General features: G+C 47.3%; 8 protein-coding genes across 8 annotated transcripts; 5 read left to right on the top strand and 3 right to left on the bottom strand.

Moving 5' to 3' along the window:
* Nucleotides 1-913: 913 nt before the first annotated feature.
* F4812DRAFT_436052 (uncharacterized protein) lies at nt 914-8171 on the top strand. Its single transcript, XM_047934812.1, has 6 exons — nt 914-1582; nt 1638-2058; nt 2120-2336; nt 2390-2502; nt 2556-6419; nt 6471-8171. The coding sequence occupies exons 1-6, from the start codon at nt 1068-1070 to the stop codon at nt 7611-7613; spliced, it is 6273 nt and encodes a 2090-aa protein (XP_047788448.1). The 5' UTR covers nt 914-1067; the 3' UTR covers nt 7614-8171.
* An 81-nt stretch (nt 8172-8252) lies between these two features.
* On the bottom strand, nt 8253-10220 carry F4812DRAFT_436049 (uncharacterized protein). The gene has a single exon (XM_047934811.1). The coding sequence runs from the start codon at nt 9781-9783 to the stop codon at nt 8782-8784; it is 1002 nt and encodes a 333-aa protein (XP_047788447.1). The 5' UTR covers nt 9784-10220; the 3' UTR covers nt 8253-8781.
* Nucleotides 10221-14320: 4100 nt separating this feature from the next.
* On the top strand, nt 14321-14788 carry F4812DRAFT_461105 (uncharacterized protein; the record flags this gene model as incomplete). The annotated part of the gene is made up of 2 exons (XM_047937812.1): nt 14321-14438; nt 14505-14788. 2 exons carry the CDS (start codon nt 14321-14323, stop codon nt 14786-14788), a joined length of 402 nt encoding a protein of 133 aa, XP_047788446.1.
* F4812DRAFT_436044 (uncharacterized protein) lies at nt 14405-15859 on the top strand. The gene is made up of 2 exons (XM_047934810.1): nt 14405-15142; nt 15351-15859. The coding sequence occupies exons 1-2, from the start codon at nt 14993-14995 to the stop codon at nt 15756-15758; spliced, it is 558 nt and encodes a 185-aa protein (XP_047788445.1). The 5' UTR covers nt 14405-14992; the 3' UTR covers nt 15759-15859.
* A 1037-nt stretch (nt 15860-16896) lies between these two features.
* On the top strand, nt 16897-17952 carry F4812DRAFT_461104 (uncharacterized protein; the record flags this gene model as incomplete). Its single annotated transcript, XM_047937811.1, has 2 exons — nt 16897-17073; nt 17140-17952. 2 exons carry the CDS (start codon nt 16897-16899, stop codon nt 17950-17952), a joined length of 990 nt encoding a protein of 329 aa, XP_047788444.1.
* Nucleotides 17953-19034: 1082 nt separating this feature from the next.
* F4812DRAFT_461103 (pali-domain-containing protein) lies at nt 19035-19919 on the top strand (the record flags this gene model as incomplete). The annotated part of the gene is made up of 3 exons (XM_047937810.1): nt 19035-19240; nt 19309-19792; nt 19893-19919. The coding sequence occupies 3 exons, from the start codon at nt 19035-19037 to the stop codon at nt 19917-19919; spliced, it is 717 nt and encodes a 238-aa protein (XP_047788443.1).
* Nucleotides 19920-20215: 296 nt separating this feature from the next.
* On the bottom strand, nt 20216-22781 carry F4812DRAFT_436038 (uncharacterized protein). The gene is made up of 6 exons (XM_047934809.1): nt 22032-22781; nt 21430-21970; nt 21170-21367; nt 20610-21104; nt 20509-20557; nt 20216-20419 (listed from the first exon to the last, which is right to left on the bottom strand). The coding sequence occupies exons 1-4, from the start codon at nt 22083-22085 to the stop codon at nt 20773-20775; spliced, it is 1125 nt and encodes a 374-aa protein (XP_047788442.1). The 5' UTR covers nt 22086-22781; the 3' UTR covers nt 20216-20419; nt 20509-20557; nt 20610-20772.
* A 334-nt stretch (nt 22782-23115) lies between these two features.
* On the bottom strand, nt 23116-24842 carry F4812DRAFT_436034 (sterol-4-alpha-carboxylate 3-dehydrogenase). Its single transcript, XM_047934808.1, has 2 exons — nt 24050-24842; nt 23116-23983 (listed from the first exon to the last, which is right to left on the bottom strand). The coding sequence occupies exons 1-2, from the start codon at nt 24539-24541 to the stop codon at nt 23330-23332; spliced, it is 1146 nt and encodes a 381-aa protein (XP_047788441.1). The 5' UTR covers nt 24542-24842; the 3' UTR covers nt 23116-23329.
* Between the last annotated feature and the right edge of the window lie 232 nt (nt 24843-25074).

Genomic DNA, 25074 nt, shown 5'->3' with positions numbered 1-25074 from the left:
ACCTGCTGGGCTTCTACAATGTTATACATACATGTAACGTAATGTGTATAAGCCCAAAGGATCACATAAGCTACCTAGGTAGGTAAGCACCTAGTTATATAAGCAGCTTACCTCAGGTTAGGTTAGGTAAGTGGTATGATATTACGATGAGGAATACGATGGTATATTGTTATCTGATTCAGGTAAAGCTTTTAAGAATTACCTGGTACCTTAGGTACCTCCTATTAACCCCGATGTATACGACGACTTGGAAATAATTAGCAACTAACCCACATGGTCCATGGTTTCGTTTAAGCTTACTACCTACTTCCACTACTAAAAGTGAGGCCCACTAATCGATTCAGACCCTCAATGCCACGCGGACCTAATGTATAGTCTGAGGTACCTACCAGAGGTAATCTCTCCGAAGTGCCCACCAAAAATGTAAGATTCATGACCCAGTGGCATTCATCTATCAAGATCAACATAAGACTAAGGAGGGTAGTTTATACTCTTTCAGGAACATACCTAGCTGCAGGGTTATCAAATAGGCCCTGACTGTAAAGGTTCCTGCAGCTACTGGCTAAGCTTCGGGAAGATGGGATATCTTGCTGCCGACTCTGACATCAAGTTGATATCAAGTTTCATCCTGGCTCTACCACAATGGCTTGAGGAAAGGATGGGATCATGCATGGCATTCTAGGCCTCATGGTCGTACGCTCACCTTTCCTAGATTGTCTTATCTTCCCCTGTCCATATGTCTGACGTGTGGGACTATCAGACCGTTGTCTGTATCAGTAGGTACTCTTGTCTTCAGCCTTGCAGGTGGAGGCGATATCGCAAGAAGGAAGGCATATAGACTCAAGTCGTGGTAGGACTTGATTATAAAAGGGACGAGACGACTCAATATACTCTCGACATTCACTTCCAAACCATCCGTCTTCATTCACTCTCAGAAAGAACCCGCCCTACAGAAAGGACGAGCGGGCTGATAACTCTACTCCAGGCCTTACTTTGAATCATTGTCTTCATTCACTTCAACAGACGACTTGTCAACCTCTTGTCAAACTATCTTTAAAGCCGACAAAATGAGTCAACCAACTGGACGTTATATTGAGCCTATTGCCATCTGCGGCATGGCTATGCGCCTTCCAGGCGGCGTCAAGACTCCTGAAGACTATTGGGATGTATTGTACAATGGCAAGGACCAGAGGTCCCCAGTACCAATCTCCCGTTACAACATCAAGGGATTCAACAGCGATATGGGCAAAACGAACACCATCTACCAGCAGCAAGCTTATTTCCTAGAAGATGACCTAGCTGCCTTTGACGCTGGTCTGTTCACAATGACCAGGAACGAATTGGAAAAGGCAGACCCGCAACAACGTCTTCTCCTTCTCGTTGTTCGTGAGTGCCTGGAGAGTGCGGGTGTAACTGATTATCGGGGAAGTCTTACGGGCTTCTTCGTTGGCACATTCTCTGAGGATTGGTTACAGACACAATCCAAAGAAGAGCAGCACCCTACCGGATATGTTCTTACAGGTCATCTCGACCCGATGCTGGCTAATCGGGTTGCTTTCGAGTATGATCTTCGTGGCCCTGCGTAAGTTGATCCTTTACCATAAACAGATGAGCTAGTTGCTAACAATATCATATAGCTTCGTCATCAAGACTGCGTGTTCCTCATCTATGATTGCGCTCCACAATGCAGTTCGAGCAGTTCAGAACCGCGACTGCAATGCGGCAATTGTATCCGGATCTAACTTGAACATGGGTCCCACAACTACTGCTTCCATGACACAGGAAGGCATCATGTCCCCAGAGGGTTCGTGTAAGACTTTCGACGCGCGTGCTGACGGATACGGACGTGGTGAGGCAGTAAACGCTATCTACATCAAGCCCCTGTCCGATGCTATCCGAGATGGCAACCCAATCAGGGCAATCATCCGGAATACTGGTGTCAACCAAGACGGTCAAAGTACTGGTCTGTTCGCTACCAGTATCGTGGCCCAGGAGGCTCTCATGAGGAAGGCATATGTCGATGCCGGTCTAGACCCTGCTGAGACTGCTATGGTTGAGGTAAGGAACCATTGCTACTGTTTACTTCGCGATTATCAGGTAATTAACATTCGTTATTTAGTGCCACGGAACTGGAACTCCAGTTGGAGACCCCGTTGAAGCAATCTCGGTTGGAAATGTCTTTGGTCAACCTAATGGTATCTACATTGGATCCGTTAAGCCTAACCTTGGTCACTCGGAAGCTTCAGCGGGTATCTCGAGTTTGATGAAGGCGGTCCTAGCCTTGGAGCACAAGATTATCCCTCCTAACATCAAGTTTGAGGTTCCTAACCCCAGAAGTGAGTTCTTCCTCTACAATATCTTCTAAAGATCTAAGCTAACACGTTCACAGTTCCTTTCGAGGAGAAGAAGATCACCATTCCTGTGAAGCCTATGCCTTGGCCCAAAGGAAAGGCATACAGAATCAGTGTCAACTCATTTGGTATCGGAGGTACCAATGCTCACGTAAGTTTACCTAGGTCCCTAATAAAATATCATTTATACTTATAAGCAACTAGGTTATCGTCGAATCCGCCGAGCAATATCTCAAGGATCTCACTAAGTCTCGTTTTGGCGCCGAGCTTGCGGTTATCTCTGCAAACTCTCAAGATTCCTTGAAGAGTGGAATTGAGAACCTCAAGCAATACGTTGCGAACAACACTGATCGTCTACCTGATATTGCGTACACCCTTGCCAGGCGCAGGGAGCATTTCAAATGGAGGTCATTTGCGGTCCTTTCCGATCCTGCTGCGGCGAGTTTCGCACCCCCAACCAACAAGCCCGCCAAGAAACCCACTGTCGTCATGGTATTCAGTGGCCAAGGTGCGCAATGGCCTCAAATGGGTTACGACTTAATCAACTCTTATCCTGGATTCAAGGAAGATGTCATAGCCATGGACGACATCTTGCAGAGCCTAGGAGACCGCAAGCCAACGTGGAGAGCTATCGAGGAGTTGAGCAAGCCTGCCGGTGAAAGTCAGTTGGGCCGTGCAGAACTAGCCCAGCCACTTTCCACTGTGGTTCAAATCGGTATCGTTAATGCGCTGAAACGTCTTGGTATCCGCCCGCAGGCCGTGGTAGGCCACTCGAGTGGTGAAATTGCCGCCGCATATGCCGCAGAGGCGCTCACACTACGCGAAGCTGTCACTGCGGCTTGGTACCGTGGTCACGTTGCGAAGAAGTCTACCACTCCTGGTGGTATGGCTGCCATTGGCTTGGGGGCTGAGGAGACACGCAAGTTCCTCCCTGAGCGTGTTGTCGTTGCTTGCGAAAACAGCCCTTCGAGCACGACGATCTCCGGTGATGTCGACCAATTACAAACGGCATTGTCTAACATCAAGGGTGCACTGCCTGATGCTTTCGCTCGTGCCCTCAAGGTCGAAATGGCCTATCACTCTCACCACATGGTAGCCTTGGCGGACGCATACAAGTCGTGCTTGAACGATGAGTTTACCAACTTCGCTCAGGATCGGGAAACGCTCGATGTTCCTATGTTTTCTAGTTTGCGCGCCAAGAAGATCACCGAGGCAAAGGCATTCGGACCGCAATACTGGGTTGACAACTTGACTTCCCCAGTTCTCTTTAACTCTGCTGTTCAGATCATCACGGAGGAAGTCAAGAACCCTCTCTTCCTCGAAATTGGTCCTCACTCTACCCTCCAGGGACCGATCCGTGAAATCTGCGCCAGCCGCAATGCCAAGTTTGAGTATGTCCCAACCATGCTGCGAGGCAAGAACTCTACGCACTCTTTTCTTTCTGCACTTGGTCAGCTATACCAGCAAGATGTCAGCGTTGATTTCGCATCTCTGTACCCGACTGGCCAGGTTGTTACCAGCCTTCCGAAGTACCCCTGGTCTCTCAAGGAAACCTACTGGTATGAGCCCAGAATCTCAAAGGAGTGGCGTCTCCGTCCTTATGGTCACCATGAACTCCTTGGTCGCAAGGTTGCTGAGAGTACTCCACTCAATCCCTCTTGGAGGTTGGTGCTTGTTCCCGACCATGTACCATGGATCACCGACCACAAGGTCCGTGAGGACACCGTTATTCCTTTTGCTGCCTACGTTGGCATCGCAGGCGAAGCTATCCGACAGTTAACTGGAGTCGAGACCGGATATGCCATCAAGAATGCCCGAGTTACCACCGCCTTGGTTATCGGTGAGACACCCAAGGAAATGTACACCACTCTCCGACCGATCTCAGGGTCTGACTACTATGATTTCATCATCGCATCTCACAATGGCACAACCTGGATTACCCACTGTGAAGGTTCGGTAAAGGCCATTGATAGTGAGGCACCAGCAGCCGATCAACCTGCTGAACTTCCTCGAACTGCGGATGTCGCTAGATGGTTCGACACCTTTGCCAAGGTCGGCTTCAACTATGGCCCCAAGTTCCAGCTTTTGAACAACCTGTCTGCTGCTACAACCACCGACGCTGCAGCTGCATCGGTCACTACTAGCGAGGAGATCATGAAGGGACCCTTCCTTTTCCACCCGACCACTATGGATGCTTGTTTGCAACTTTCCATCATTGCTGGGTCAAAGGGTCTCCCCCGCAACTACACCGAGCTCAAGGTGCCCACACATATCGAAGAACTCGAGGTATACCGTGGAGCTTCATCCATGCGAGCCGTAGCTCAGAGCACAGCCGATGGCTCATCTATGAATGTAGAGTGCGTGGCGGATGGAAAGGCTCTACTACGTATTCGTGGTCTTCACTTCACACTTCTGCCCGACGAGGACGCTGGCCCTCAGCACCACACTGACGGCGCTTACCTCGAATGGCGTCCTGACTTCGACTTCCGTGATGAGGCTGCTACTCTTGTGAAGCCCCCGTCCGATGAAGCCGCCACCCGCTTATTGGAGGAGTTCACTCTGCTCTCTATCTTGGATTCGGCTGAGCGAATCAAGGGCAAGACGCCTACCAATGCCCACTTTGAGAAATACGGAAAGTGGATTGCGCTCAAGGCTGAGACTGCTGCTAGAGGCAAGTCACCAGTTCTTGGAGACATCTCCAACCTTCTTTCTTTGTCTAAGAGCGAAAGGGCCAACCTTATTGCTGATGACTATGAGAAACTCACCAAGATTCCCTCCAGGGCTGCCTATGCTGTTGCGATCGGACAGATTCGTGAGAACATTGAAGGCCTCTACACTGGTTCCGTGGATGCCGCACAACTCCTAATGGAGAACGACATTCTATCTAATGTCTACACTGCGATCAACTTCGACTATGCTGGATACGTCAGCGCCTTGTCCAACTCCCGACCTGCTCTCCGAATCCTGGAGATCGGCGCTGGAGCAGGTGGCACCACAGAAACGATCCTGTCCCAGGTCGTCCAGGAAGGCAAGCTGCCTCCTTACTCCGTATACACATACAGTGACGTCTCGCCCGGATTCTTCCCTCAGGCCCGCGAGCGCTTCGCCAATGCTCCTAACCTAGAGTACAAGGTCTTCGATGTTAGCAAGGACCCTATCGCACAAGGCCTCGAGGCTCACTCATACGACCTTATCCTGGCGCCTTATGTTGTCCACGCCACTCCTGTCCTCAAGGAGACCCTGAAGAACCTGAACAAAGTGCTGAAACCGGATGGTCGACTTCTGCTCTCTGAGCCCGCCACCATCGGAAGCTCGCCTAACTTCATCTTTGGAACTTTCTCCTCTTGGTGGTCTGGTGAGGCCGATGGTCGTGAGTGGGAGCCCTTCGTTTCCAACGCTCGCTGGGACGAGGAACTCAAGGCTGCTGGATTCACTGGCGCAGACAATGTTGTATACGACGCACCGCTACCATTCCGATACTGGTCGACTATTATCACGCAGCCCAAGGTCACTTCGACCGAGAAGAACGCTCCTGTCGTGCTAGTCACCGAAAACAGCGCAAGCAAATTGACTGCTGAGCTAGCCGATGGACTGTCCAAGTACGGCATTGATGTTATCAAGAAGGGCCTATCGGAGGATGTCGCTGATGAGCACAATGTCATCTTCGCTCTTGACCTAGAGAGGCCATTCTTCGAGGATATCTCCTCTGAGAACTGGACCGTCTTCAAGAACCTGCTCAAGAAGACCGAATCGATCTCGGGACGCAAGTTGCTCTGGCTCCTCCCTCCCGTGCAGAAGAACACCAAGAACCCCAAGGCTGGTCTATCCATTGGTCTTCTACGATCCGTCCGCTCTGAGCTTGACCTCTCCCTCACCACTTTGGAAGTCGACCCGACTGAGTCCGACCTCGCCAGTTACGTCGCTAACGTCTTCAACAAGGTCGTTGATGAGGACCTGTCTCAGTCACTTAACCCTGACAGGGAGTTCTTGGTTGAGAATGGCACTATCAACGTTGGCCGATACGTACCCTTCTCTATCACGTCTGAAGTGGCTAGCAAGGCTCAGAATGTAAGTCTTGAACACCCTCAAGTAAGGAACCATGAACTAATCATCAAACAGGGCGCTGCTGGCGAATTGAGCTTCGACCCTGAGGCTTCCTACATCATCACTGGTGGTCTCGGTGGTCTCGGAAAGGCTATTTCCTCATGGATGGCTGAGCGGGGTGCTCGCTACATCACTGCGATCTCCAGGTCTGCTGGCAAATCGGCAGAGGACAAGGCATTCATCGCTGAGCTGAAGAGCATGGGAACTGTTCTGACCCCAGTTGCTGGTCCCATCCAGGACTTCGAACTTGTCAAGTCTGCTGTTGCGCAATCGCCGAAGCCTGTCAAGGGTGTTATCCACTTGGCCATGGTGCTTCGCGACGCCCTCTTCCCTGAAATGACTCACCAGGAGTGGACTGAAGGCCTCTCGCCCAAGGTCGATGGTGCCTGGAACCTGCACAATGCTCTCAAGGATGCATCGCTAGACTTCTTCGTTGTCACCAGTTCCATCGTCGCAACCATCAACGTCCCCGGCCAGGCTAACTACAACGCCGCCAACACTTTCTTGGAAGCCTTCTGCCAGTACCGAAACGGACAAGGCCTTGCCGCATCTGCTATTGCTGTCAGCCCTATCGACGACATTGGTGTCGTTGTTGGCAACGACAAGGCTCGCCGCAACCTCCGCTCCAACGGTCTCCAGTTCCTTACTGAGCGCGAAGTCCTCGAGTACATCCACCTCGGCATCCTCCACCGCGGATCCTCTCCCATCATCATGGGCCTGCACTCCGACACGCACTTGGAAGACGCCAGCAACCACGTGGCTTGGAAGAAGGACCGACGCATGGGTCTCTACCACAACATCCCCAAGGAGGAGAACGCCGACGCCGGCTCCGGCGAAGGCGATGCACTCCGCGAGTTCATGGCTAACGTTACCGCCAACCCCAGCGAGCTGGACAAGCCCGAGAGTGCCGAGTTCCTCGCGCTGGAGATCGGAAAGCGCGTCTACTCATTCATGCTCAAGCCCATCGAAGAGGTCGACCTCTCCGTCAGCTTGGTGGATGTCGGCCTCGACTCGCTCATGGCGGTCGAACTCCGACGGCTCTGGACCCAGATGTTCGGCACCACGATTAGCGTGCTCGAAATCATGTCCCTGGGCGCATTGGAGAACTTCGGAAAGCTTGCCGCCCAGGGCCTCAAGCAGCGATTATTGGAAGGTTAAGAGAAGCGAGTGGAGAACCTTATGGGGGCGTCAGGGGTGCCTTAAGGTGTTAAAGATTTGTGATTATTTATGAAAGCGTTGTACGAGATAAAGATGTTAACTGGATGTTACGAGCCTTTTTTTCTAGTTTCTTTTTTAGGGGAGGTAGTTAGGTTACTCTTATTTTCAGTTATTTAGATGTATCAATATTACAAAGTTCAAATCAAATTTCTTGCTTGACTTGATCTGTGATAAATGGCCCTTTGACCTCCGCATTATCTGGATGCTGAATATTAAAACGAAGAGTGGTTTCCGACTCAGTTACTACTTGTTCCCCAGAAGTAGAGTCCCACGGAACCGACATAAAGGGTTAAATGTTACTATAAACGGTACTGGCATTTACGAATTATTACAAGCATTTGCTGTCAAGGGAGCTATCCACGGATACGCACGGGATGGACCGTTGCTCCATAATAGTCAAACCCCCTGGTAGGATATATGAGGTAAATTTACACACTTTAGAACGGATGTATTGTACCCGGTGTAGGTACTGCGCCGCCAACTTACACGAAACTGTACCTAAGATGAAATTACAACCCTACCCAAAAATATTAAGCATCAGATTTAAGCACTACGTGTTGTGCCAGTTCGTATTTGAAATGAATTGAGTAAAATTTGCATTTCACTATTTTTGAAAGTAGTTTGGTTGAGGGATCTCTACCAAAGACATTGGGTGTCGACCTTGAGTTGAGCAGGACAAACTCACTTAATCGACATTTGTATGTAAATCGCAGAAATACTATCATAGCATACCTTATATACAGGTAAACCGACATCGTAAGTACCTACCTAGGTACCTATTTAGGTACACGACGGATTCCCAACCCATCCTTTACCCATCCCGTTCTTCAATTAAATCATAGAGGAGCAATTCGTGGTTTAGTTGAACAAACCCATGCAGCCTTTGAATAGCTTGAATCCATATGCCCCCTAACGCCAAACCCAATGCTATTGACAGTCCAACATGGCCCATTCAACCCTACCCAGAAATGAATGGTCCCCGACGTAATATATGCAATACCCTCTTGTTGCCGTAACTCAACCACCAACGCCAGCCTCCAGCCTCGGGGTATATGTGATAAGACCAAAGAAAACCCATGAAACAATGTAAACGTAGAATAACCCGAAATCATGCTGCCGTGGAGCTCGTCGGAGTCGTCGTTGACGCCGGGTCTATCCGAGCATCCCTTTGTTGCGTTTCCTTCGGCTTTGGCCTTCTCCGCATCCTCGGTGCGCTCTTCCTCATATTCTTGCACCGCATAGCCGTCTCCAACGACGTTCTGTATTTAAGGTGTCCCAGCTTCCTAATGCCTTCCGGGCCCCTAGCATCCCTTAGGCTCAGAATGTCACTAGGCGTCTCCTCGTCGGGCTGCGTGCAAATCGCCTCGTCGACCTCTAGAACAGTATTGGTATCGAATGGCAGCGGCCGACCGCTACGTTTGGGAGGACCGGCGGAAGGCACAGGGTCGATTGAAGAAGGAATTCGAGATGCTGGAATTAGAGTTGCTGGTCTCGATATGCGTATATTGCATTGTTCTTCGTTATCGATCATTTTCGCCATTAAATCATACCTGCGCAGGTTGGGAAAGCGATTGTTAAGACTCATTTCAGGCGGATTCCGTTTTTCTTCGGCAACGATACCGGGGGTTAAGGCCCCATCCATAATTGGATCGCTGGGTTGATTGGGTATTCTGTCCAATTGTTGGGGCGGTAATAAATGTGCTACATCCTGGTCGCTCGGGCGTTGAGAGGTGGTTTGGTGACCAGAACTGGACTCATTCGAGAACTCGTTTGAAAACTCGGGTATGTAAGGCGGCGTTTTCATGTCTACTTCAATTGGCTCTGAATTGGTCGAATTCACTGGTAAGGTTGAATTGGCCTCGTAGCCTCGCGACTCCATCGCCGATGCCATTAATGACTCCCGCACGAATGTCTGTTCGCTCATCCGTCGAACAAGACAATCCATGCGCTCTCCTTCTGAACGGGTTGGACTCTGGGATGACGACAACATGGTAGGTGAGGGATGCTGGCATGGTATGTCCGGGATGTTTTCCGGGGACGGAGCCGGATCGTCGTCATCTAGAGAGATGTCGGAGCCCATCTTCTGGTTGGAAGCGAAAGACCCGGGCATGGTTCGACGAGCGAAACATCTGGGAAGCAGAAAGGGTGGATAGAGAAAAAGGCAGGGCCCCCGATTTCCCAGCGAAGAGGTCACTGGGATTTAGTAAATGATACCCAAGCACGATCTGCACGATTCGACGAAGCTTGATCTACCAAGAAGCCGGTTCGCGCGCTAGTGTAAGACCTAAAGCAAACGCCACGGCGTGTTCAGCTCGTGGCCGAATGCTTACCCGGGATCCTTCTCTTCCCTTGTTATCCGATGGTATGTACAGATTAAAACATAGAGCAGACTATGAGCTAGCAACACTTTCAGCACCTGATATCTTCGTAGTTGATCAATGGAAGCAAGGCATATTCCCTTAGATGACGAACATGGCGTAGGCGGTGACTGGAAAGAAAAGAAAAATTCCTACATAACCGACTTGTATTGTACGTGGGTAGCAGCGGGACGGTGGCGAAGGGCGTCAACACAGCTTTGAGCCGGTAAGAAAACGAACCACACCCTTGGGACTTTAGGTACATGGATACTGTAACTTAACCTAGGTGGTGTACATACATGCATAGTAGTATTCCGTTTGTACATGTTGTGCTAGCTGGGCTTTTGGCGATCTGCGTGGGATCACTGCTGTTTGATTGATGCGCGTGTCACCCCTCCTCATACCCGAATGACCTTAGGAACCGCTCAACCGGGCCTAGTCCCCATGTCGTTGAGCATTAGCCTTATTACAAACGCACAATTGGGACAGTTGACCGAAACCGAGCCTACTATGCATCAGGACGGTACAATACTAGGATGTGGAAAGCAGTCCATTCCAAGGCCTCCCCAGCTTGCTAACTTGCCTGATCCCACTTGGTTAGTATAAACAAATCAGCCTAGCACACTTTAGGCAACTCGACATGCTTGCTGCAGAATGGAAGATGGATCCTTGGGATAGTGTGAGAAGACCAGGAGGGGTCGGTAAAGTTGCCTATGAGAGAAATGTGAAAGAACGTTGTATTCGAATAATGGCATGCCTACAACCAAAGATCTCAAGATAGCCCGGCGAATCCATTTTGGAATATTTACTACTTCTTGGGCGCATCATTACGCTATTCGAGACAACAACTCTGAAGACATAACAGTGGACCAATTAGATTATGGCTAAACATCTGATGTGGCGCTTTTCCCGTCCTGCTGGAACTAAGGTGGGGGAAACAAAGAAAAGGGGGGGTGGGGGGGGGGGGGTGAAATGAGCCGAATGACATAAAATCCGACATTTTGATTCAGTCTTCCGTCGGCGATAACTGTGTGTATACGAAGCCTTGTAGTTACGTTTTGGACTTTGAACTTTTGGGATGCTCGTTTAAGCATTACAGGTATACTTAAAGTACCTCGGTAGGATGCGATAACCAGGAGAATTTTGCATGACAGTTGATTAAATATTTAACTACCTCCTAATTACGAAATTTCTTTAAAGTGGTACTCTTTTTTAACTGTTGTTATGAAAATCGAAATTGCTACAAAATCGTCTATAGTGCTATACCGAGCATCATACGTGCCAAACTACAAATTTCCACTCCTTCATCTTAAGCCACTAAAATATGTAGGCTGATACACATGTATTTAGATACGATGCAAACTTGAAAGAAGAGAAATATGACTCTATGTCATAAGATGCTGCCTGCAGCCTGTGGTGGAGGTAATATAATTTGTGATACTCACATTTTAACGGATTGAGCTCTCCGGGCTGGTCCCGAGAAACAATATCTGCATCTGCATACATTACGCATGTGTTATACATTAGGCATGGAGGGTCGTGCAAAACGCGCTTAAATAAAACTTCGATACCTATTATCTTATGACCTGCCCTTTACGTTATACCACCAGAAAACGAAAATATTCGGAACAGCCTCTTTGTTCATATTGCGTAGCTCCTACGTTTCCAGCGTGGACCAAAGAGTAAAATAATGACGTTTCTAACAACCCAGAGGTTGAACTACTAAGCAAACAATTTTAGTTAGAGTACTTCGGGATGCAAATTACATATGATATCCCCTCGTAACCTTTGAAACTGGCTTTAGGATTGGCAAGAAATTGTGGGACATGGTTCTGATTGCTGAAGCCACGTGGATACATTTCGAAATGCGAATAAAAGCTATGATAGTTAGAGGGGAAGAACCGCTATCCCTTCGAAGGAAACAAACCCAATACGAGCTCCAAAGGGACACGAAGGAAACGCGACATATTGGTAGAAAGGCCCGCAAGATTCGAGGAAATAAATTCAAGCTGCAAATACCTATCTAGAATAAATGGAACGCATCTTTCGAAGCTTACCCAGGCATCGGTAACGGATATTCCCCACCAATTTGAGTTGAGTTACAATTTCTCCTCTCTTCAACATCACGGACCATCTCTCCCTTGCACCAACATGCGTTACAGGCGTGGGGATGATGTGTCACAAATACACAATAGCAACAAGAATACAATAACTTGACATTACTCCGTAACCCCGACCGCTAACCTTACCCGCCGTAGCCAATAAACGGTTGACACTAGAATAGTGACCCATTCCGGGGTGCTGGGTCATGGCTCCCTTCTGTTATTATTAACCTTGTATGCGCACGCAACTAAAGTATAGGATTGAACAACAATACCCGAAGACCAACTGTCAAGTGGATGATCACAACACATAGACTACCTTAACAACGTTTGCTCCAGGGCCATGGATACCAACCTGTCAACCACCCCAATGGGTAAACACATCGGATCCAGCACCACAGCTGTGGAAGCCCATTCATAGGTACTGATAGGATGTGGGCAGCTGTTTCAAATTTATTTCATATGCCGGGCGGCAGTGGCTACAGCTTGCTAGCTAACAGGGTCAAGCTCTCAGACTCGCCTACTAGAGCTTGACAAGCCTGCAAGCCCAGATATGGTCCAAGCTCGTTTAGACGTTTGGACCCTTGCGTTAATTGTTTGACAACTCGTCAAAATGTCCATCAATCGATCTTCGATGTCCATAGAAGGGGCGATTTTGCTGTCTTCATTCATGCATTCGCCCCTTTTTCCCGACCGTGTGGTTCGGGACGAACGCCTACAAATTACACAAACTAAGCTGGAGCCAATCCATTCTTTGCTCCAACATCTTGCATATCAATACATCCTTACGTTCTTCCAATGTTCTTTCGGTACCGCACCCCGGTCATGCTCAGTAGTAAGCAAGGAACCGTGCGCCGTTTCGCAATATTTTTCGACGGAATGCCCGATATCTATTGCTACGCTGCGACGTTAAACCTTCCAAAATGCAGTCAATTAATCAATCATTTTCTTGCTCACGCAGTTGCTTGGTTATTATTTGCCCTTAGCTACGGCGTGTTAACTCAGGTAGTATCAGACCGCTTTCGTAGTAGGTAAGGGTATCGTTGTCAAGCCTACACCTATGAAACCATCTTAGCGTCTATTATTTTTAAGATCTCTATTTTATATGGCCTGGTTTACAATAGTATACTACTGTTTGAGTAATCCACATAACTCGTAAAGAGTGCTGTACTTAATAAAAGGGGCAAGTTGAAGATGATGAACACCGCTGCGTCTACTAATTTTCAACTTCATCCTACCGTAGGCTTTCTGTTTCTGCTCGCCTTATTTTGCAATTCGTTTTCAGACATGCTGAAGTCGGCATCCGACTCCTGATAGCCATCTTGGGGCCTGCCATAGTCCGTATCTTTATTCGTCGTTGGCTGTCTCCGTGACCCTTCTTTCCTCTCTTCGGTTCCTTTATTCTCGGTTAACTTGCACCACTCGATATTATCAGAATAATCTCTAACATCCTAGTATCTTCGTCTACTTGTCGCTTCTTTCGTCGTCCACAGATTTGAGAGCATGGATGACAGATCCTTAAACAAGTGGTGTTGATTGGGCTATCGCCGGTATATATGAATATATTATATGCGATAGCTCCGCTTATGGTAGCAATAAAGGACATAATAATTGGAATCTGAACCAAGTTTAGCCAAGCCGTACGAATCCAAACTAAATTTAAATAGATACTCACCCGAGAATAGTTATCAAATGCTGACCACGCATCATCATCATAGCCGAGGATGGTCAGCCAATTCTCCTTGTAACGTCGCGGGCTGGGTTAATCGGCGATCTGCACCCTAGATTAGGTAGTCAGCTAGGTAAAGCCAGATATTATAACTAAAGGATGCTTGCCCAGTCTCCTTATTATTAACTCAGAAAGCTACGAAATAGTTGCAGAGCATTTTCATGACGCGTCAGGAGTCTCGCTTGAGACTCCTTGAGGACAAATGAGATGTTTGTATGTAGCTTTGGCTTCAAAGCCATCCCAGTTAGAGTTCCTCGCAGAACAACGAAGTTGTTTTCCTTACCTAATGCTATTCGTGTACAACGTCACTACCAACATTTGGTTAAGTTCGTCCAGGAACATTTGATGCCCCGAGGTGAAGCAGGTACCTATCCCGAAGTATCCCTAGAATGTGTGACTGACACGGTGGATATGATGGAAGGATGGTTATCCAACGACCTAGGAAGTATCGACTTAAAAATGGCTAATGCTATACGCAAAAATCTACTCTCGATTGTATGCGGCACTACGCCATCACTGCAAATGATGATGCAAAACGGAATGCTCGATGATTTCTACGTAGAAGGTCTTGGATTCCGTGAAGCTACCTAGCCATGATATGTCAGTCTTTACCAGCACCCCAAAATAAGGATCCTCTAAATAGGGGCCGCGGCTAGAGGCGCTACTAGTGATGTCCTACCCCCCATACGAGGCCATTTCGAGTCGTATACATACATCGACATTTCCCCTGGATTTTTTGAAAGCGCCCATCAAATATTCAGCAACTATTCTGACAAAATGGTCTTTAAGATCTTTGCCATTGAAAAGGACGTGTCCATCCAGGGTTACAAGCGCGGATCATATGATTTGGTTATTGCATCTGACATCCTCCATGCGACACAGCGGTTACAAGACACTTACGGAGATGCCGCAGTCTTCTACGTCTAGGTGATTATGTAATGTTAATAGAGACTACTCTTGAATCCCTACGATTCTAGTTCATGGGTACGCTCCCTGGGCGGTTTTTGGGCATCGACGATGGTCGTGTCTGGGCACCGGGCGTCAGTCGAGATCGCTGGGATACTATTTTTTTTTTTAAAAAAAAACAAGATTTTCCAGCGTTGATAGCAGTTCACGCTTTCACTCAGCGTTATGGTATCTCAAGCCGTTGACGATGCCATAACAGTCCTCCGCAAACCCCTGGCAGCCGCCACCAAATCATTGCCTCAGATGAATGACCTTGTTATTATTAGAGGAAATAGCCTATCATCCTCGCAGCTTGCTAACGGCATACGAAATTTCCTTGAATCGAAAGTTAGCAACGTTTCTATTGTTCCTAGGTAGTTTTAAAGACATCGCTGAAAAGCAGATTGAGATTTCACCCCGAGCCATAATGTTCTTGCGGTCTGATCTTGAGTCGGCATTCTTCCACAACATACCTATGAAACGCTTCCAAGGATTACAAAAAATAATACGCAAGAACCCTAAATCTATGCTCTGAGTTACTCACGGGGCAAAATCTAGGAGAAACCCCGTCAATAGTATGATTAACGGATGTGGACGGTGCATCCAAAATGAGAGCCCCGACATCAATCTACAGATTCTAGATTTCGACAAAAGGAGCTCAGTTAACTCTGCATTGGTTGTCGAGGTGCTTCTCCGATTAGTATTAGCTGGTTCCCTAAGGGTACAAGGAATTCAGGGCCTCGATGAGATCTTCCACGACATGGATTTGGAGTTGAGGATAGCTGAAGCTATCATATGTGGCCAACCGGATTCGACACAATCTGCTGATTTGATTATAGGTTTGCAGAAAGTGAACACAGCTGTATGGAAGGATAACCCAAGATTTGGGCTAAACTTCAGAGGAGAAGGGGAGCGTACACAGAGCTCTGACCAGCCAGAAAAGCCAAAATGAGAGAGTGTGGCACCTAAACTATATCAAAATTTGAACTGGTTGAGTGAGAAGAATAACGTTGGTGCTTAGAGTAGATACAGATTAAACACCGATAAATGAGCCGATTCGAAGATACCGTAGCCCATGAGGTTTCGCCCCACATTTAAACCGATCGACCGTACCGGAATCATAGAGGTCCATAGCAGGACTTGCAGGGTTTGATAAACAATTTATCACTAGTTGAATAATAATCAATGATCATTTAACTGTTATATACATATAAATGTTTATAATAGCGTACGTTGAAGCATCCATGCGCTTAATCAGATTTAGTCATTTATACAGGTTAAACGTTTACAGCCTTTTCAATGCTTTATTATCCTAACGTTAAGCGTAAGAAAAGAAGTATATCATTTCGAATTACACGGCAAGTGCTGTGTATACCTCGTAGTCTATTTGAAACAAACGTAAGCCGTAAGAAATATACGTAAAGTTCAATTGTAATCGTACATATAATGTAATGTAATGTGATATAGTATAAAAATATTCCTAGGTGCTGACGCAAGTAAGATGCGATAAATACCTGGTACGAGAATATATTTTTTTCTTTTACATATACTATACCTTATATATAAATGGTCTATTCATAGTTTATACCCTTTAAACGTATAAAACTTTTCAACGCTTAACATTTTCAACGCTTAAAATTTTTTTTAAACGCTTACACATTTCAACGCTTGCGCGCATCAACGTTTATGTCTTTTTCAACGCTTAAACCACTTTTAATATTTATATTTACCAACTCTCGCTCAAGTATTCGCGCCTTTTTCAACGTTGGGAATGGTTAATAGTCAAATGACCGTCGGTTGATGGTTTATCAGACCCTGCAAATCCCGCTATGGGTCCTAGAGATAATTCGGCCGGGTCGGCACCGAAAACGAAAAGAAGCAGCTACCTACTAATGTTAGGTATCCTTGAAGGCGCGGCCGGCAACCACCTGTTAGCTTGTTACTAAAATGTTCAAGGATGCTTATCGATAAGCCATCGGTCTTATTCTCCAAACCGTCAAAATCGAATTTCGAATTTCGAATTTCGAATCGTCGGCGCAACTTTCATTTAATTGGGAACTTCTAAACTGTATAATTGCTAGTATGCCAAGATGTCCCAGAAGAAGAAGGCCTCTGCACTTGCAGACCTTTTCCAGACCTCTCTGAGCTCTCGGACAGTTTATCTCAAATGCATCCCAGCCCCGGCCAGCTTCTCAGAGCGTCGCGCTGTTCTGCGCGCCGTTCAGAAGATCACACACGAGACTGTCCAGACATTCAAGAAGCTTGAAGTATGCGATCTACCTCCCCGTCCTTCTCAAAGTCACAATCCTCCTAACTACAGTGGTTTTAATTAGGACAATTCATCATTCGTCGTTGTCACATCGATACCGGGCACTGCTACTGCTTTGGTGAACGATTCCCCCTTCACTCGTGTCGTTATTGAGCAAGATCCGAATGCTGCCTCATCATCATCGCCGCCCTCGTCTGCATGGGGCTCCCAGTACGATCCCCGAGGAAGTATTACTACACCTATCAACCCACACGCCCCCTCCAAGTTATTATCGAAAGAAACGCCGGCTTTATCCGATCTAGGCGTGTCTTATAAAACCTTTACCTTGCATATGTTTGCTGCGAATAGGACATACAACCATAGGGAAGCAGTTAGAAGAAACCCTCTCCACGGGCCATGGCCATCGAATAATACCAGAGATACCTTCGTATCAGCTGCTTTGCGGAAGTCTTTGCCGCCTAGTCCCATGGCTCCGGCTTTGCGCGACTGGCATACTGCCAATCAGTTATCGCGTGATTCGATAAGTTTTGCGGATGAAGGTGCTGAGGGAGCAGGATCTGTGCTTTTGGGCATAAAACGCCCGTCTCCGAAAGATGTCTATTTTCTAGATCGCATCAGATCACGGATGAATGCGAAGGGAATACCAGCCGTCATGAAAAGTCTAGCTGCGTTTGCCAATGGGGATGCTCAAGATTCACCGTCTAACGCTACCAATCCGACTACAACCTGGCGCAACTTAACATATCGTTCTGATATTAACGCAGATTCCGATTCCTCGCTTGGAAAATCACTTGATGACGCTCCCTTAGATCAAGAGGCTCCCTTGGACCAAGAGGCATCGCCCGCCAGTAAAGATGGTGAGAATAAGGTCAATTGAGCCACAACTCGTAAGAAGCATATGCTTTACAGGGATGTCACTAGAGACTTTTTATTTACATCTCAAAAGCCCTTACAAGCTTGTTCTGCTGTACACCATACAGAAAACAGGTACCTAAACGAAGGCATTGGGTTCTTTTTGTGTTCCCAAGCTTTGAGCTACGTCTTCAAATGCTACAAAAAAACAAAAGCCGAAGCCACGTTTCAGTGGTCGGATACAAAATGGTCCTTACCTCAGAAGGATTTCGATATAGTAGCTCCAATTTGTCCTAATCAGTGTCGGGAATTCTATATCGACTTGATTATTGAATTCGTACTTCACTCTGAAGTTACTAGAAACATCCAGTGTATGTGTATCTACTTCACCTGGCACAGCGACAGTACCTACCCAGGTAATGGATGACGTGTCGTTGGCTTTGACTCGGCCGGGACCGTTGGTACATCTTGGCTGCAGACTGCCGTCATCAGTTAAGCCAAAACAAGGCAACGGGTTAGACAGCCCAGAACCCTGGCTGTTCCCCACCAAGGATGCTCATAAGAATAACTAGGCCCTACCATGCGACCTCCAAAGCCACGACGTCACAGGTTAGATAGCTTCGTTTCCCAGCTGGGCACGTATGGCGGTGTTCATAGATCACGTCCCGTGGGAGGGCACAGCCCAAAAATGGTCTTGCTCTCCATTTGTATGTTTTGCCGATTATCCGTTGCCGATTGTGATTGATTACGGGGATCGTCAGTTTCCCGTATGACGTCGCGACGGCATGCATCAATGAAAGCCAGTTCTCATAGGCGCAGCCGACGTCGGATCGCCACGATTCTGGCTTGAACATCATCGATTGCCCGTTAGGGAAACTTGGATGTGAATAATGCCAGGGTTCTTGAATATTAGAGGAACAGGATTGTTTGCCCAATGGCTTTCGCATATAATTTAAGGTCGTTCCAGCTCTGTACCCTTCGACATGTCAATTCGCATTTATCAATTTTTCCGTTTGTATCTATCTACAGTGAACTGCTACCTATCCAGCTTACTATATTTCGGATTCTTCCCTTGGTGTCTTCCTAAAGTAATAGCAGTCAGTCGAAATGCGGCAGACAGGCTTCTTCCACCACATCGGTTCGTTTCTGCTATTAGCAGCTACGGTGCTGCTGATTATTACCGACATCTCGGCTCCAGTCGTGAACAATATTTCGATGCTAAGAATCAACTTCGATGACCGCAATGTATCCCCAGACCGTCACCCAGCTGTGACTTTCGGCACTTTTGGCTACTGTGTAGTGGATGGGACGGCGTAAGTCAACTTTTACTTGGCTTCTTGTTACCTCATGATGTATTGGCGCCGCTGACAGCAAGTACTAGTTCCGGTCAAGACGCCTGCACACGGTCGCACGTCGGCTACGACCCAGTTCCCCTTATCCAGAGTTATGTCCCGAACGTGGATTTCTCAGACTATGCGGCGGACACATCCAAGGCTTTGACGCGCGTCATGGTCTTACACCCGATCGCGACAGGGTTAGCCTTCATCTCGTTTCTCCTAGCACTCGGCGCCGGTGTCGTCGGCAGCCTTCTCGCGTCGCTATGCTCGCTTCTCACTTTCATCGTCACCCTTGTCGCGCTTATTTGCGACTTTGTATCATTCAGCATTATTCGGTCTCACGTTAACGATGCTGGTAACGGTAGCCACGCCGAGTGGGGTGCCGCGTCTTGGACTATTCTCGTTTCCGCCATCTGCAGCCTCCTCGCTACGTTTGTAGTCTTCTTTACGTGCTGCAGCGCTAGGATGCACAGGCGCCGAGATTCTCGTCGCGCCACCAAGGATGTACCTGACGGCTATGGCGCCCCAGTACGTCGCAGGAGGTGGTGGTAGACCATACTAAGTGGATTTGCCTAGCCTAAAGTACCTAACCTAACTCTTATTACTGTCACATCGACGTAACGCGCAGGCTTCGATCGACAGCCATAAGGCCTAACGATGGACAACAATTAAATGCGGATAAACGAAAATGGACGAAACCATAAGACGACTTTTATTTCATCAAAGAAGACGAATGTATGAATTTACGAACTGTTAAGGGGGATTCCACAATGCGGGGCCCTTGTTGTGGCCTATGATATACCCTTCATATATAATCACTTTTCTTTTACACATGCCCATCACGAGGGTCTGATACCAATATTTATTTTATTATGAGACATGGCGGTTCTGTACGACTAGTGGCGTTAGTCAAGTTCATATTTACATAATATATCTTATCATTCCTTAAAGATTAGCTTGAACAGTCGATTGTTGAACATAATAACGGTGTGCTGAATCCAACGGCGTAATAAGAGGTAATATACCTAACCTAATAGGTATAATCGAGTCGTTAAATGGCTATCCAAATTCGCATTTGGAGTATGTAGTGACCCAATCTTTACCCCGGTGGTGTCTACAATTGTCTATACAGACGCCTTAGCTGGGTTGGTTTCGCTGGATATATCCGTTAGTAAAAGGCTTGATGGACCTGTTATGGAGGATATAGGCCTCATGTTATGGCTGAATTAAAACAAAGTACCTACCTCCAGGTAATGTTGCCATGGAAAAGTAAATCGAAATGCGTGACTATACCTATGCTTCTGGTCATTGCCAAGATCACAATTCAGAGCCTACTGTACCCTACCCCCTGACATCGCGGAGAATGAGAGGTCAAAGTGACCCCTTCCATTGTAGAACAAAATGATTTCTAATTATGTACTCAAACTTTTAAAGTATCTTACAAGGCGCTCCTGATCGGGCTGCAATAATGTAACATACTACACGCATCCACTCAAATAGCTTCAAGGCTATGTATGTGATATATGTTGATTATGGTGGACCGTTCGGACAGATTCCGCGCGGTCGTCCGCCGACTTGGTAGTACCTGTCCACGTCCCCTCGCCAAACAAATCGGCGTTGGACGCTACAGACTCCGGGACCGGCAGTGAGCGCATCTCGTGAGAATCCCAGTCGTCTAACGTTTTGAACGTCTCTAGAATGCTGTCTTGGAAGTGTTTCACCCTCGCTTGAAGTCCCGCTGGCCGAGCTCTATGCTGTGCCCTTTCCCTTTCGTACCCGGCGATTCGTTCTCTCTGGACAAATAGGGAGCGGAACGATACGAGACACGCGACGAGAAATGCTTTCGATGGTTAGCGGACATCTGGGGAGACGGAATGTTCTTCTCGATAACATAATGTCACTTACAGACTACCCATTCAGTAACAATCCAGAACCACACCCATATGACATCCGTAACAGTCTCGCCCGCGCCGCCATAGGCGCTGGTTCTCACTATGGTGACGGCAATGGTGAGAAGTACAAGGCAGAAGATAGTAGAAAGCAGCAGCTTCTTTCGCAGAGATATCTTGGTTCCCCAAAGCACAAAGGCCGGGAAGAATATGACTATCCTACGAGTTAGCCAGTTGCGTAGATGCTTAGCAGAGTTTTATATGCGTGAGTCTTACTCATGCCGTCTGTTATGACATCGAGAGCCACCGAAGCCTTGAATATGGCCTTGGATTTCGACTGGTTCGAAGCTTCGGAGCAGACCTGCAGGATGTATTCAAACGAGCCGAAAAGACAGTCGAATTCCCCGGTGCCCATTATCACGGCGAAACAAGCAAGCGTTAGCACGAGGAATATCCACCACAGTATCCCGAACTTGAGCACGTTATTTCCAAGGCGATAGAAGAAGACGAGAAAGCCGAGCTTGATCAGAAAGATGCCAATGTAGCAAAGTATGAAGAAGATCCCGAAGGTGCGTTGGACCTTTTCTATAATAGAAGTGATATCTGGCCCAGGCGCTTCCTTGCCCCCAAGCACAGCCTTTTCGGTATAGACATAATGAAGAGATATCTGGGCCAATATAGTGGTACTGAGGAGTAATAGTAGAGATATTATCATAAGCCAGTCGTCCAGCAGCAGTTTGCGATGGCAGGATATACGGATATACGCTCGCCCGACGAAGGCGACGGTACAAAGAGCGAATCCGGTCCAGTAGAGCCCCTGTAGTAATAATCAGCTGCGCCATAATATGAGTATAAGAACAACAACGCGATATACGTACAAGAAATGCATCTAGTGACACAATGTTGGGCTTGGCATACGGTTCATACTCCATCGAATGGATGTCTATCTGAATATACAATTGTGAAATAGCGCAAGTATGTTCGTGCTAGAGAGTATGCTAATCCGCACGCGTGAGATCTAATGAAATATCTAATGAAATAGGTTGTTGGATGGCTATTTTCTTTCCACGCGAATCAACAACTGGGGGCATCACATTGATAACGGTAAGAAAATAAGGCTTTGCGATGTAGTATACATGGTAGAGACAGGAAGACAATCCAGTAAGATTACCTAATTGTTTGGGTGAGAAAAGAAAAAAAGAATTTTTCCCTTCCGCTGATATTTTGCTATTTTAATATCGTGGTATGTCTAAACGGACCTATGGAATATTCTTCGGAATTTGCTAATGTTATATCACGTACCACGAGGCTCGTGCAACCACCCCTCGCCCAAAGTTGCTGTTTAAAGCAACAAATACTACCTAGTTACCTGTGCATAGAAGTCTTTTCTACTGGTCTTTGGCGTGCATGGACGGACCTTTCGGCAGCTTACTTGGTGGGCAGCGTCACTATCTACCACTTCACGTATCCGAGAAGAACTTTGTAATCATCGGTACTTATATCCCTTCCAGGATTTAGTCGTACCTACCTTGGTAGATAAGCTCGTAATTCTCAGCTTGAGGATAAAGGCATTTCCTTACTTACTTTTACCTCCCTTTACTCCATACCATGGTTAAGCGAGATGAAAATATAAACAGGGAACTCACTCTTGACTTGAGATACTACCGACGCTTGATAAGGCTCTAGATTAGATCCCTTGCAGTATGATCAACCTGATTCCGCTCCTTCGGAGCCATCTAGCAATACCCTAACCCGGGCGGGGTATCATAAGACCTAGGCTGGAACCTCTCATGATATACTTGCGCTCCCTGAATACCTGGACAGAATACACATCGGTCCTTTCTACTTTAGGACCTGATAGTCTAATTGCGCTTGGCCCCCACTCGTGGCGATGTTGTAAGATTCTCAAGGCTGAGAATCGTATCGTAGGGTACGGGCTTTCCGTCAGTCCCAGCTTCACATGTCGTATACACTTCACCAGGGAGGATAGTCCTACGTTCAAGTGTATATTATAGGCTTTGTTCTCTATAAGATCGACATAGTATTAGTGCATTTTGAGTGCGAAGTGTTAATCTCTACCAAAAGTAATATACAAGTGAATGTAATAACGCATTAGGATATCCTAGTTCAAGCATAATATGAACCCCTTTTCTTGCTGTTATTAGGCAACTCCCCTTCAAGCCGTCTTTTTCTCCTCCTCGACACCTTCTAATTTTGAACGCCTATCCTTTTCCAAACACCACTGTACAGATTGCTTGAGGACCTCGTCGAGGGTATAAAGCGGTTCGTAGCCTAGTAACGTCTTCGCCTTGGTGATGTTGTAGTAACGCGTCATGCAACTGAACGCGACTCTTGTTCTGTTGAAAGTGGCTGGTTTTCGAATCAGTGCGAAGAAAATCTCGCTGAGAAGGCCGAGAAACAAGGCGACTGCTTCTGGGATTACCCAGACGCGACGCATGTCGTAGGAGAACCCGCACGCGATCCATACCGCGCGTGCGAAGTCCCAAAAGTACATAGGGCTATCGTTTGTGATGAAGAAACACTGGCCGTCAACACGACGGTCAGGTCTGGTCTCGGAATCGTCTGTCTTGAGGAGAGCTTCCGCAGCAAGTAAGTGACCGTGCGCCACATTGCCCACGTACGTAAAGTCGAAAAGGTTCTCGTTGCTTCCCACTTGTATGTAAGCGAAGCCTTCCTGATAGATGTTGATAAAACGAGGCAAGATCATCCGGTCACCCTCTCCGATGATACCGGACGGGCGAATAACCGCAGTGAGCAACTTGAACGGTTCTTGACGGTTTGCAGCAATGACAAGATCTTCGGCTTGAGCCTTTGTTCGATTGAAGTACTTCGTTAGCTCATGCAATGAATAAAAGTAATAACTGATAGATCTCACCTTCGATTCGGCATAGTATTCGGGTTGGTCTTGACCTCTTGGACGGGGCCATCTTTCGTCGGCATTGATCAGATTGGAACTATGATCGCTAATGACACTTGCTGAACTCGTGTAGACCAGTGCCTTCACGTCGTACTTTTGACATGCTTCGATGATACATTGGGTACCGCGAACGTTGACCTTGTCATACAATTCCCGGGTTGATTGAACATCGACTTGAGGCAAGGGAGAAGCAGTATGAATTACCACATCTGGAAGACAGTCTCCAAAAACCTCGAAGAGGCGAGGAGTACACGTAATGTCAGCTTCGAAGTACTGCACGCGGTCTGTATCGGGCTGTCGGTTCTGCGAGATACAAAGATCAACGACGAAAATGCCATCCGTCCGATAGCGTTTGAGCAATAAGGCAACAACATGATGACCAAGGAAACCAGTTCCGCCTATCACCATAACCTTTCCCAGGCTAGTTCCTGATGGATTTGGGGGTGCCATGGCTGCTGTAAGTATTCGGATCGGTCGACGTTACTCGTGGAATTGGTGAGAAGGCTAGTAAAGGGAGAAGAAGGGACAGGAGAGATGGATGGTAGAAGCAGTCTCAAGATGGTCAGTGCTCTCGGATATTGGCCTGTTGGCATAAGCTCAACAGGGTCTCGGGAAAGGCACTATGTAGCGTTAATGTACACGAGCAAGGGCATTGAAGGGGTAGTAAAGGGTGGTGAAGGTCGTGAAGGTCGTGAAGGTCGTATGGTGGGCTAGGTTGCATATTAGACTAGTTACACAACATAGATTCATTAACCACTTATACGTAAGGTCGTTAAACCGTTGAAAGCTCTCTGTCACATCTCATATGGGTACTCCATATTGCGAGCGGGTTAGAGAATTACTATTCGCCGTCGGGGTTCTTTGGGATGCCGTGTAAGACCCGAGATCTATGCAGCGTAGTATGTCCAATTCTAGCTAATCGAGTATTCGTAAGTTCCATCTAAGCCAAGGGATGGCCATTTTTTAGATGCTTTACTGCCGAG

Source organism: Daldinia caldariorum (assembly GCF_022478825.1).
Source record: "Daldinia caldariorum strain CBS 122874 unplaced genomic scaffold F4812scaffold_13, whole genome shotgun sequence".
NCBI lineage: Eukaryota > Fungi > Ascomycota > Sordariomycetes > Xylariales > Hypoxylaceae > Daldinia > Daldinia caldariorum.
Note: the sequence above shows the minus strand (reverse complement) of the source record. Positions and strands in the feature narration are given on the sequence as shown.

Coding starts and splice junctions, on each gene's coding strand:
- F4812DRAFT_436052 (XM_047934812.1), top strand. CDS start 1,068: ATGAGTCAACCAACTGGACGTTATATTGAGCCTATTGCCATCTGCGGC. Junction 1,583..1,637: donor TATGATCTTCGTGGCCCTGC/GTAAGTTGATCC, acceptor AATATCATATAG/CTTCGTCATCAAGACTGCGT. Junction 6,420..6,470: donor TGGCTAGCAAGGCTCAGAAT/GTAAGTCTTGAA, acceptor ATCATCAAACAG/GGCGCTGCTGGCGAATTGAG.
- F4812DRAFT_436049 (XM_047934811.1), bottom strand. CDS start 9,783: ATGCCCGGGTCTTTCGCTTCCAACCAGAAGATGGGCTCCGACATCTCT.
- F4812DRAFT_436044 (XM_047934810.1), top strand. CDS start 14,993: ATGGTATCTCAAGCCGTTGACGATGCCATAACAGTCCTCCGCAAACCC. Junction 15,143..15,350: donor CTAACGGCATACGAAATTTC/CTTGAATCGAAA, acceptor TGAGTTACTCAC/GGGGCAAAATCTAGGAGAAA.
- F4812DRAFT_436038 (XM_047934809.1), bottom strand. CDS start 22,085: ATGGAGTATGAACCGTATGCCAAGCCCAACATTGTGTCACTAGATGCA. Junction 21,971..22,031: donor TGTCACTAGATGCATTTCTT/GTACGTATATCG, acceptor TTATTACTACAG/GGGCTCTACTGGACCGGATT. Junction 21,368..21,429: donor TGTCATAACAGACGGCATGA/GTAAGACTCACG, acceptor CTCGTAGGATAG/TCATATTCTTCCCGGCCTTT.
- F4812DRAFT_436034 (XM_047934808.1), bottom strand. CDS start 24,541: ATGGCACCCCCAAATCCATCAGGAACTAGCCTGGGAAAGGTTATGGTG. Junction 23,984..24,049: donor AATACTATGCCGAATCGAAG/GTGAGATCTATC, acceptor AATCGAACAAAG/GCTCAAGCCGAAGATCTTGT.